Raw genomic sequence first — 12,500 nt, 5'->3', positions numbered from 1 at the left:
GCGCCCGCTTCATTATCGACTCCGTCGCCGAGCTCCGCCGGGGGCTGCGCCGCCGCGGCTCCGACCTCGTTGTGCGGATCGGCCGACCCGAGGTGGTGCTGCCGGAGCTCGCGCGTGCGGCCGGCGCTGATGCCGTCTACGCTCACCGGGAGGTGTCCCACGACGAGGCGCGCGTGGAGGAGAGGATCGCCAAGGCGATGGAAGCCGAAGGGGTCGAAGTGAAGTACTTCTGGGGGAGCACGCTGTACCACATCGACGATTTGCCGTTTGAGCTGGAGAACATGCCGACCAACTATGGAGGGTTTAGGGAGAAGGTAAAGGGCGTCACCGTAAGGAAGGCAATTGATACACCGGAGGAGGTTAAGGGGCTGCCGTTGAGGGGGGATATCGAGCCAGGGGAGATACCAAGCTTGCAAGATCTCGGGCTCAATCCGCCACCGACCATGTCGCAGGTGCGTTCCAATGCTTCAAGTTCGTTCTTTTTGACTGTCTCAAGTTTTATAGTTATTTTATTTCCTTTGAAAACTTCAAAGACTCATGTAAACGTCTGAAAAGGGCTTCTGGATTAGTAACAGGATAGTCTTTCAGAGGCAATAGTGGTTATAAGTGCTAAGGAAATAATCATCTATGTCCAAGAGTATTACTGGATGTTCCATGAGGTTAGCTTGTTGGACTAATTTTTGAGCTGATAGTCTGTGCATGGTCCTTGTCTACCAAAAAATGTTTGGATTTCCATGAGGCTGTCAACAAACAACTTTAAGTTCCTCAAAAGCGAATAATTCAATTATATTGGTGGTAAAACTGATTCATTGCATTAAACTCATAAGAGTTCAGATTGCTTATTGCTTTCCTGTACTTTGAATGCCATCTGCAAGTGCCGTAATTGTACACCATAATTTACTACTGGGCCCATTTATTAGCTTAAGTAAAATGAAGTGCTTGTTCAAAGATACCAACCATTTTGACGAGCTTAAATAATCGAGTTTCTACATTCCATTGAGATTATTTCATTAGAATTGTCATTTATAATTGTGGGAGTCCTGTTTTTTAAAGTTTTAGTTAGGGAAAAAATTCTTACTCCTGCTGAAACCACTGTATAGGTAATCCATATAGGAATGACATTCTTGGTGCATCATAAGCTTCTCCATTATAGTGTTTTATTCTAAGGGACACATCTGTGTATTTTGGATCTGTGTAAACCCTTTTAGGAAGCTTGAAATTACCTTAGATGCATGGTTGTTTGTAATGTAAATAAACATGGGTCTCTAGAGTTTACATGAACTTGTTGTTAGGATCGGAGCGGCACTAAGAGGTGGGGGGGGGGGGGTGAATTAGTGCAGCGGATTAAAACGTTGGTTTCGACAAATCTTTCGTACGATAAAAACCGAACTTGAAAAGCTTAACTTGAATGTGTGTTCGTAAAGGTGTGCAGCAAAGGTAATGATGAAATAAAGCACGTAAAAAGGTTTGCAGTAATGTAAATAGCAGTAAGAAAATGCAAACCAGAGATCACGTCGATTTTAAAGTGGTTCGGTCAAATGACCTACATCCACTTGCGAGGCCCTCTTCGATGAGGCTCCCACCTTCCACTAGCAAATCTCTTGAAAGAGAAGGGCAAATACCCCTCTTACAATATTTTACAAGCAGTTCACACTCTTACAAATTTTCAGCAAGAAAGAAGGAGGTGAACACTCTAGCAAATTGAAAACAAGACTTGCTAAGACTTTTCTAAGACCTTTTTCTCAATCTTTGCTACTCAAAAAGTTGTAATCTCAGTTGAGAATTGAGGGGTATTTATAGGCCTCAAGAGGATTCAAATTTGGGCTCCAAAATTTGAATTCTCTTTGGTTCCCGATGCTGGCGGTGCCACCGCCTGTCAGTGTCTGACACTAACAGTGGACTGGCGGTGCCACCGCCCAGCCAGGCAGTGCCACCGCCTACACTATTTCAGCTCACTGGTTGGGCTCCAAACTTGGCCCAAACCAGTCCGAACTCGGGCCCAATTGGCCCCTACTTGAGTTATAGGATTAACACCTAATCCTAACCCTAATTAACGTGCTAACTACGAATTTAAAGACATTTTCTAAGCTATTACAAAGTCCGCAAGTCAAGATTTTTTCCGGCGAACTTCCGACGGTCTTCCGACGAACTCTCGGAAACCATTCTACGGACTCCTGGCAAGCTCCTAGACTTCACGATTTGATCTTGGCGAGTTCCAATGAGCTTCTTCGGCAAGCTCCGATCTTTCTCGGCGAGCTCCGCGAACTTCCAATGAACCTTCCGGCAAGCTTCCGAAAAACCCTTCGGCAAGCTCCCTACTCATTCTCGGCTAGTTCCGACAGCATTCCCGACGAACCTTCGGACTTTCGTCGAACTCTCGAACTCGCAACAAATCCTTCGCGCTTGACTCCGACACTTTGTTTCGCTTTATGTCTTCATCGTTATCGTAGTTAAACCTGCACACACAAGCCAAAACTCTACTCCGATCTAGACAATTATTACAACGCGAATTGACATTCTGTTGCCCGGCACGTCATTGGTTGGCCCGATGCCTGACGTCCGAAGCCTTCTGTCATCCAATATCCTAACGCGATCTCCTCCGGCGCAACGTCAATTCCTCCTGCGTTAACTGTTTAATCCTGATCGAGTAGACCTGCATCACTCAAAATGTATATTAAATCATAAACACATATCAATTAGTTTCATCATCAAAATCCGAGATTCAACAATCTCCCCCTTTTTGATGATGACAACTAATTGATGACTAACGGAGTTAACTTTAACTCCCCGGAGTTTAACCAAACTCCCCCTATCAATATGTCATTGATAAAACACTTGGATTATCCCAAATCCAAGTAACATTCATCACATGTTATGAAAAACATTTAAACCATCATGCAAATATATATAAAATATTCAATTCAATGCATGAAGTCATCAATATACTTCTCCCCCTATGTCATCAACAAAAAGGAGAAGTAGCTCTAGCTATTTTAAAATATATGCAAATTTTTACAACATGAAGCTAGATCACAACATATAAGCACAAAAGCATAGCAAGATTCTTAAGTTCATGGCAATTCAACACTTGAATTTTTGTGCAACATTGCACTTTGCTTTTCTTTGCATGTTCTAACTAGCAAAAGCTTTCTCCCCTTTGTTTTTGTCAAAAAGAAGGGAAGAGTAAAAGCTAGCCAACATTTGCCCTAAGCTAGCAATCTTTCTCCCCCTATGTCATTGCCGAAAAGAAGGAGAGGAACCAATGATTTAGACTTTTACATAAATTATGAATTTGCATCAATCAATATTTCAATTCATCACATGATATATACAAGACAAAAATGCAAAGAAATCATGTCATGAAAGATATCAATTGTTAAACATGATATGATAATAGTCTCAAAAATTTCAATTTGCGATACATGTGATACATTGCGGATACTAAAAAATTTAATGCGATGCTTTTAAGGATATCAACCTATTTTTGATACAAAGCATGGCAAGAGCAATTATATTGCAAGTTTTCTAAGTTTTGCATTTTTTGCTTCTTTCGAGATAGCAATTCTTTGCTTCTCTACAAGCTAGCAACTTTTACGATAGCAAATACAAGAAAGCTTTCTTGTTGAAGTGTGTAAGCTATCGATTCTTGCTTCCTATTGTAATATGCAGGTTGCAAGTCTTGCTTCTTGAGATAGGCAAGATAGTGATGTTCAAGAAGACAACTTTTGCTTCTTGAAATAAGCAAGTTAGCAATCTTTGTTACTTAAGATAGGCAAGCTAGCAATCAAGTTTTTGCATCTTCTTGACTTGTGCAAGCTAGCTATCTCCCCTTTTGTCATTGTCAAAAAGAAGGGAAGACCCTTTACATCAATTATGACAAAGGTAAGTATCAATCTTATTTGTGCATCATCATATTTTCAAATTAGAATATGCATATTTTTAAAAACCTTATATTTATTCATGCACGATATTGAATAAATCGATCAACATTATGAGGATATCATACATAATACTAAAATTTTTAACTATTTGTCAACATTTTGATCATGATATCAAACATTCATCATTTAGAGTATTCATGATACAAAACATTAAATCAATATTTATAATACATTATTTTAGCAACAACTCATAGTATTTTAAATCATGATTTACATCATATGTAATACATCACATCATAATTAGAAGGCATAAGTATTGCATACATCATTGCAAATCATAAATGTTTCATATCATGATGGTATCAATTTGTCAAATTATATCCTACCATGCATGATCAAAACTTCTCCCCATTTGTATTTCATGCACAATTTCACTTCATCACATTAGGAGTATCAAGAGGAATTAATTGGGTGATGAGATAAATATTTCACGAATACATGGAATTGTATAAAAAATCATATCATAAGTGTTTCATACATTCATATCATCACATGAAGGAATATAAACAAAAATTAGTGATGAGATATTACTTCATGAATACAATAAAATTCATATAGCATATCATGGTTTATTAGAATTAGTCTTCCTTTTGGTGAATAGCAAAAAGAATAGTAGGAGAGCAAGATCTCAATTCATGCACATCAAATATTCAATCATAAAAATCATGATTCATCTAGAAAATTCTCCTCTTTAAATATTCAAAGAGAGAATCATGATGAACATTCTTGGTTTACATAAAGTTTCAAAATATAATTATCGAGATCGTGATTTCGATAAAAAATTATTCAAATTTAAATTATCAAAATCATTATCAAAATCCAAGAGATTCACAAAGATGATACAAATGGATTCATCAAAATCAATAAGATTGAGCAAAATAATTTTCAAGAATGTTTTCCTCTTTTCGATTGTTTCAAAACATATGATTTTGTTTCATTTATGCCAAATAAAAACATATATCATGTTTAAAACCGAAAGAGTAAGATTTATTTCAACAAAGATCAATAAGGTACTTTCATTATGGTAAAAATCAATAATCCATAAATCGTAAGATTAATCATACATAATTTCGAAATTTATTAAGCATGATCAATATGCATGACACTAAAACATGGTTTCAAAATGTTTAATATGTTTATTACACAATTTCATCATTATGCATCATTATATATAACTTTATAATGTCATGCATAAAATCGTCAAATCATAGTATTAAAATATTAATATTTTCATTACAACTTTATGCATCATTAAGTATACAATTGTCAAGCATGACACTTCACTATTTCATATAAGCATGCCTATTTCATTTATGTCAAATCAAAACATACATCATTTTTTAAAGTCACTTTTATGTCAAATGAAAAAATGCATCATTAAGCATGATCATTATGCATTACTTCAAATCAAACATGATTTCATTTATTTTCAAAATATTTATCATGATAGAGCATATAAGCCAAAGAAACTATTAAACATAAAGCATATTCATCAATGATGGTTTCATTGAGTATAAAGTATTTTCAACGAAAATCATTTGTTATTTGTTGTAGTCATACATTTTTCTTTTTAGGTGAATCTATCTTTTCATGCTTAGTTTGCATACAAAAGCCGTGCATTATTTTCTAAAGCAACTTTCATCATGGTATAAATCGATAATCCATAAATCGTAAAAGATCATTATGGAAATCATCAATAATCAATAAACTATAAATTACCCAAAACTCATCATCATCATGCATAGCTTCAAAAAATAAATTTATTAGGCATTATATCATATTTCATAAGGCATTTTTAATCAAAATCATTTTGTTTATCATAAACACACAATTTTCATGATTATCTTCAAAATTACTAGAATGATAAGCATGATTTCTAATTTTTTTTTTTTTCATGTAATTTTTAAGAAAATTAATCCTAAACTAAATTAAAAATAATTCATAAAAAGTATTATGTAATTTCAAAATAATTCAAGAGAGTTGAGTTACTTACCTTGTAGTCGAAGCTCGTCAGCCCAATTCGCCGTTTCACTTTTGGAAGTTTTTGATTTATCCTCGGTTGCCTTCCACTTCTTTGGCTTCTTCCTCCGTTCAAGTTAATTGTTTATTTTAGATTTTTGTTTAATAAACTTATTAAGATTTAGTGTTCGAAGTTCAAGTTCATCATTGTCCTCATCACTTGAGTCATCGCTCAAGTGGTATTCATTTGTCCGGAGTTCCAAATCCTTCCTGTTCTTTGGAAGGTGATTTTGTTCATCATGTTCATCATGTGCATTGTGCACCATTTCATGTCATCAACGAACCAATTAGTTCTTCAAGTGGAAAAATATTTAAATCTTTTGTTTCTTGTATTGCGGTTATTTTAGGATCCCACCTTTTTGGAAGGGATCTTCAGATCTTGCTTACGAGATCAAAATTCGAAAAAGATTTACCAAGAACTCTTAGATTATTGACGACATTCGTGAAACGGGTGTACATGTCGCCTATAGTCTCGCTTGGTTGCATTCGAAAAAGCTCAAAATCATGCAATAAAATGTTAACTTTCGAGTCTTTGACTCTACTAGTTCCCTCGTGCGTGATTTCAAGTGTTCGCCAAATATCAAAAGCCGTTTCGCACGTTGAAATCCGATTGAACACATTTTTGTCCAAAGCGCAAAATAAGGCATTCATAGCCTTTGCATTTAAAGAAAATACTTCTTCTCCAAATCCAACCATTCGTTCATCGGTTTAGAGGGAAGTTGAAAACCGTTTTCAACGATATTCCATAAATCCAAATTCATAGAAATCAAGAAAACTCTCATTCGAGTTTTCCAATAAGTGTAGTCCAATCCGTTAAACAACGGTGGACGAACAACCGATAAGCCCTCTTGAAAGCCATAAAGAGACATTTCTCTCGGGTGTAAATCCGAAATGAGAAATACTGGGCTCTGATACCAATTGTTAGGATCGGAGCGGCACTAAGAGGGGGGGGGGGGGGGGGGGTGAATTAGTGCAGCGGATTAAAACGTTGGTTTCGACAAATCTTTCGTACGATAAAAACCGAACTTGAAAAGCTTAACTTGAATGTGTGTTCATAAAGGTGTGCAGTAAAGGTAATGATGAAATAAAGCACGTAAGAAGGTTTGCAGTAATGTAAATAGCAGTAAGAAAATGCAAACCAGAGATCACGCCGATTTTAAAGTGGTTCGGTCAAATGACCTACATCCACTTGCGAGGCCCTCTTCGATGAGGCTCCCACCTTCCACTAGCAAATCTCTTGAAAGGAAAGGGTAAATACTCTTACAACCTTTTACAAGCAGTTCACACTCTTACAAATTTTCAGCAAGAAAGGAGGTGAACACTCTAGCAAATTGAAAACAAGACTTGCTAAGACTTTTCTAAGACCTTTTTCTCAATCTTTGCTACTCAAAAAGTTGTAATCTCAGCTGAGAATTGAGGGGTATTTATAGGCCTCAAGAGGATTCAAATTTGGGCTCCAAAATTTGAATTCTCTTTGGTTCCTGATGCTGGTGGTGCCACCGCCTGTCAGTGTCTGACACTGACAGTGGACTGGCGGTGCCACCGCCCAGCCAAGCGGTGCCACCGCCTGGCTCTCGGGTGTTGGGCGGTGTCACCGCCCAGCCAGGCCGTGCCACCGCCTGGCTCTCGGGTTCTAGGCGGTGCCACTGCCTACACTATTTCAGCTCACTGGTTGGGCTCCAAACTTGGCCCAAACCAATCCGAACTCGGGCCTAATTGGCCCCTACTTGAGTTATAGGATTAACACCTAATCCTAACCCTAATTAACGTGCTAACTACGAATTTAAAGACATTTTCTAAGCTATTACAAAGTCCGCAAGTCAAGACTTTTTCCGGCGAGCTTCCGGCAAACTTCCGACGGTCTTCCGACGAACTCTCGGAAACCATTCTACGGACTCCCGGCAAGCTCCTAGACTTCACGATTTGATCTTGGCGAGTTCCAATGAGCTTCTTCGGCAAGCTCCGATCTTTCTCGGCGAGCTCCGTGAACTTCCAACGAACCTTCCGGCGAGCTTCCGAAAAACCCTTCGGCAAGCTCCCTACTCATTCTCGGCTAGTTCCGGCAGCATTCCCGACGAACCTTCGGACTTTCGTCGAACTCTCGAACTCGCAACAAATCCTTCGCGCTTGACTCCGACACTTTGTTTCGCTTTTTGTCTTCATCATTATCGTAGTTAAACCTGCACACACAAGCCAAAACTCTACTCCGATCTAGATAATTATTACAACACGAATTGACATTCTGTTGCTCGGCACGTCATTGGTTGGCCCGATGCCTGACGTCCGAAGCCTTCTGCCATCCAATATCCTAACGTGATCTCCTCCGGCGCAATGTCAATTCCTCCTGCGTTAACTGTCTAATCCTGATCGAGTAGACCTGCATTACTCAAAACGTAGATTAAATCATAAACACATATCAATTAGTTTAATCATCAAAATCCGAGATTCAACACTTGTAGATAATGTGGATGGAAAATGCTATTTGTCTGGAGTTTATCAACCTATAAAAGTTTCTGGATTGTTGTTTGTCTCTCATAGCTCATTAGGAATGGTATTGGTGACATCTGGATATTGCATGGTCCAAAATTAAATGTAAGGTGCCCTACTCTTTGCCAAATCAGCAACAGCCTTGAGTCTAGAGGTCCTCTAACTCCCTGTTACCTGTTGCATATTGTAAGTGACTGTTGTAGAAAGTTAAGTTTAAGGGCCAATAATTCTTTTTTAATTTTCTTCCTTTCTAACTTGAGTATCTATAGTGTCCTTTTCTTATTGCTAGCCTATATTATCTTTATATTTACATTTAGATATTTGTATCTCGTTGAGATATATCACTAGTTTTTCCTGCTACTTGACTATATAGATGAGCTAAAGTTTGTCAGCAGTTGTTCAATCTTGGAAGACACAATAGTAGATGGATCAATATTTTGACAGAAGAGAAAGTAATAAAGAACTCATTGTAGAAAGAAATCAAGAGTGCATCAGATGAAAGGTTTAAGATGATCGTGAGCACCTCAGGAAAATGTGAAGTTCCAAATTATGGTATAAATCTTTTATGCAGCATAATTTAAGAAATTGCTGAAGACAAAGGTAATATTTTTAGGATTTAGCTGGCTGGATTAGTTTGAAAGGGATTGTATTGGTCCAAATGAAGACTAGATTTAATCGTTTTATAATTTGAATCTTTTTAGATTTTCCAAACTTGTGTTGTAAGACTTGTATACAAACTTTGTAGAGTGCAAAACATTTCCAAGAAATTTTAGGTAGGATTTAGGTTGAATAGCATAATTGTTGAAGTGATTTGTTTTACAGCAACATTTTTTATACAAAAACAGTTTTAAAGCAAGCATTAGTTTCTAATACCTCCATATTGAGAATAGGGAACTTCCTGCCCTTTGGTGACATGATGATACCCATGGGATGATATTAATGCAAGGTTGTGAAATCTTGCATAACAACTCATTAAATCTCTCTTAACAGAAACAGGACTGAGCGATTGATTTTGGCTTTAACATATCTTTTTTGGAAGAATAAGTGCATGTTTTTTTTTCAAGAATTGATATAAAAAAAAGTAGGGAATGATAGTTTTTGTTAAATTGCTTGTTCTTGTTTGAGTTGAGAATATGACAAAAAATGTCAAGAAAAGGAATACTTTGTAGTTTCACATCTAAAAGGACAAGCAATGGCATATAAATGTAGGGGAATAACTAATTCTACCATTTTGTTATAAAATGCTCTTCTGTTGCTTACACCATTTGATGTGACTTGTGCATCCTCTTGACTGGTCAAAATGAGTTCCACAAGGTGAGGTTATTTGGCAGGTTATGACGGAATATCTTGATACTCCCTCACTTTTCTCCACCGACTGAGCCATAGAAAGGAAATTATGATACTTTTAGATGATCACTAACATGATAAATTTCTCTACCCCTTTATTAAGGCTTTAATGGTTCCTTTTAGGTTGTTCCTTGTATTTCTGTTTTTATTGTCAGAACTTACAAGAAGCTTTAAAATTGTCCCTTGTTATGTGGTTATTCATTTCTTAAGATACACTAGTTCATCACAACATTCAAATATTTCTATAACAGATTTTACTACCTAAAAATATTAAACTCCCTGAGTTTCAGTTGTTTCTCATAATTTTTAACCCAAATCTGAGCTTTAAGTATATTTATTTCTATATTGCAGATTCTAAGTGACTTAAACATGTATGCTTTCATTTTGAATGGCATTTGGCCTTCTGTGTTACATGTGAAACAATTTGGTGAAATTTTGTTACTATAAGCTATATTCTAAGTATGTCTTAAAATTTTGTTGTCACATGGCATACTATGTCGCTCAGGATGGCAAACCTGTTATGAGTGCCTCCCTTGTGGGTGGTGAGAACGAAGCACTGGAGAGGTTGAAGAAGTTTGCTGCCGAATGTTGTGCCCAACCAAATAAAGGAAACAGGGATAACACTAGGAATAGCATATATGGTGCTAATTTCTCATGCAAAATCTCACCATGGCTAGCCATGGGTTGTCTTTCACCTCGCTTCATGTTGGCGAGGCTCAAGAAAACTGCAACTAGGTATTTTTCTTGCATGCAAGTCTTAACACTTTTGATGATCTCAGCACCAGGGGATGACTGTAAAACAGGATCGTTCATTCCTATCCAAGATTGTAGAGTTGAATTTCTGGAACATGATTTCTTATTCCTTTGATTCTGTCTTGCATAAATCACGGAGTCCTAAATTTTTGGTTCACAGGACCATTTCTGCTGCTGTATCTCAGACGAATGGTGTGGATTCAACAGATGGTGGGATGAACTGGTTGATGTTTGAGCTATTGTGGAGGGATTTCTTCAGGTATCATATTGGGCACACTACTATTCTGTCACCTGTTTCTAATGAGATATTATGTATTCACTTATGTTGAGCACCGAATACAGGTTTTCTATCTAGATATTTTAGCATAGCAGATTTTACCTTGACATGCTACTTTACCAGTTCAGACTTCTTTTTGGTAAAGAGCAACATTTAGGGAACAATCTGCCATAACTTGGTTGGGCTCCAGGAACTCTGGATTCACTGTTTTGCTTTCTTGTCAGATTCATCACCAAGAAGTACAGCTCCACAAAGAAGGCAGAGGCTGTGCCAGCCTCAGCTTGTACCGGTGCTCTGGTTTAGGTCTGTTTGCCTCGGTTGAGTCAGGAGCTTAAATGCAAGCTTGGCCTGTGAAATTTGAGGTACTTGCTAAGTGATTCGAGTTCCTGACGCAAATTTCTTCTAATTTCATGTAATTGTCATAGCATGTCTTTTATTTCTCATACATCAATTTTGGACTTCCAGCAGATGCACAAATGTTTATGCCTTTCACAATAAGCAGCTAATTTAATTGATTTACTCAGAGAGTATAATTTGGTGGCATCAATAACTCTTGATACACACTGGTACAGTAAGCAGCTTAAACCGGTGCTCTGGTTTGGGTCTGTTTGCCTCAGTTCGAGTCAGGAACTTGAATGCAAACTTAGCCTGTGAAATTTGACGTACTTGCTACGTGATCGAGCAATTTTTTTTTAAATTTTTATATCATATTAAATAACATACATAACATTTTATGTTTATTCGAATATGAAATCTATCACTTGCATAATCATTCCGATGTCTCTATAAAGACTAAGATAAACCATACTATGGGGAAGAATTAGATGATATTAAATAATATACATGGCACTTATATGTCTATTTAAACCTACCATTTGTGTAATCATTCGAATGTCTCGATAGAGACTAAGATGAAGCATATTATGAGGATAAGAATTAAATAATATTAAAAAACATACATGACACTTGTATATATACCTATTCGAACATAAAATCTATCGCCTGCGTAATCATTTGGACGTCTCAATAGAGACTATGATGCACAGGGGTAAGAATTAGTCCCCACGATATTGGATGATTAATCAAATGGTATCCTTACTATACAAAGAGATAGGACTTCAACCATCTTGACTTATTTCACTTGTTAATTCTTAATCTTTTCTTCCTCTACACCACTTTGATCTTAGCCTTAACCAGACTCTTATTGTTTTTCTTTTTGATTCTTCCTTTTATCCAATGATGTTAAAAAATTAGATTTTTGAAAAAAATTATCATAGAGCATATTTTTATTCAATTTCATTTATACACTGAAAGGTAAGTGAAATTAAAAGGGAAACGTGATTAGAAGCCAAGTACAAATAAATGTAGTCGGGATTTTACGAAAATAAATGCAATTATTCTTTTAAAACATGAAATGTTCTAATGACCTTTTCGTTGCTTCCTACACCTTCTAAGTTGTGTGAGGTGGAGAGCACATCAATCCATCGAGCTCCTGCCATCAAATCCCCCGTGAATCCCTCGCGCTCCTCCTGCTCTGGCAATAAAATCCCACTACCCCTCCTCCGCGTGATGCCTTGTCGTTTCGTGTGCTTCACGGCGTCCCGCCCATCACATCCGCTACTCGTTCACTTCTAGTGCGTCATGGTAGTATGCAACACCTCCCTCCAACTTCACTC

At 37.2% G+C, this 12,500-nt stretch overlaps 1 protein-coding gene across 1 annotated transcript in view; it reads left to right on the top strand.

Moving 5' to 3' along the window:
• The window catches only part of LOC135595346 (blue-light photoreceptor PHR2-like), an 11,943-nt gene extending 596 nt beyond the window's left edge, over positions 1–11,347 (top strand). Inside the window, exons 1-4 of the mRNA XM_065086160.1 lie at positions 1–452; positions 10,300–10,529; positions 10,708–10,806; positions 11,049–11,347. The exon at positions 1–452 is cut by the window's left edge and continues 596 nt beyond it. Coding sequence (XP_064942232.1) covers positions 1–452; positions 10,300–10,529; positions 10,708–10,806; positions 11,049–11,127 — 860 coding nt within the window. The 3' untranslated portion in view covers positions 11,128–11,347. The remainder of the gene's footprint in view (positions 453–10,299; positions 10,530–10,707; positions 10,807–11,048) is intronic.
• The last annotated feature ends 1,153 nt before the right edge of the window (positions 11,348–12,500 follow it).

This window comes from Musa acuminata, chromosome BXJ1-2, assembly GCF_036884655.1.
Source record: "Musa acuminata AAA Group cultivar baxijiao chromosome BXJ1-2, Cavendish_Baxijiao_AAA, whole genome shotgun sequence".
In the NCBI taxonomy this organism is placed as follows: Eukaryota; Viridiplantae; Streptophyta; class Magnoliopsida; order Zingiberales; family Musaceae; genus Musa; species Musa acuminata.
Note: the sequence above shows the minus strand (reverse complement) of the source record. Positions and strands in the feature narration are given on the sequence as shown.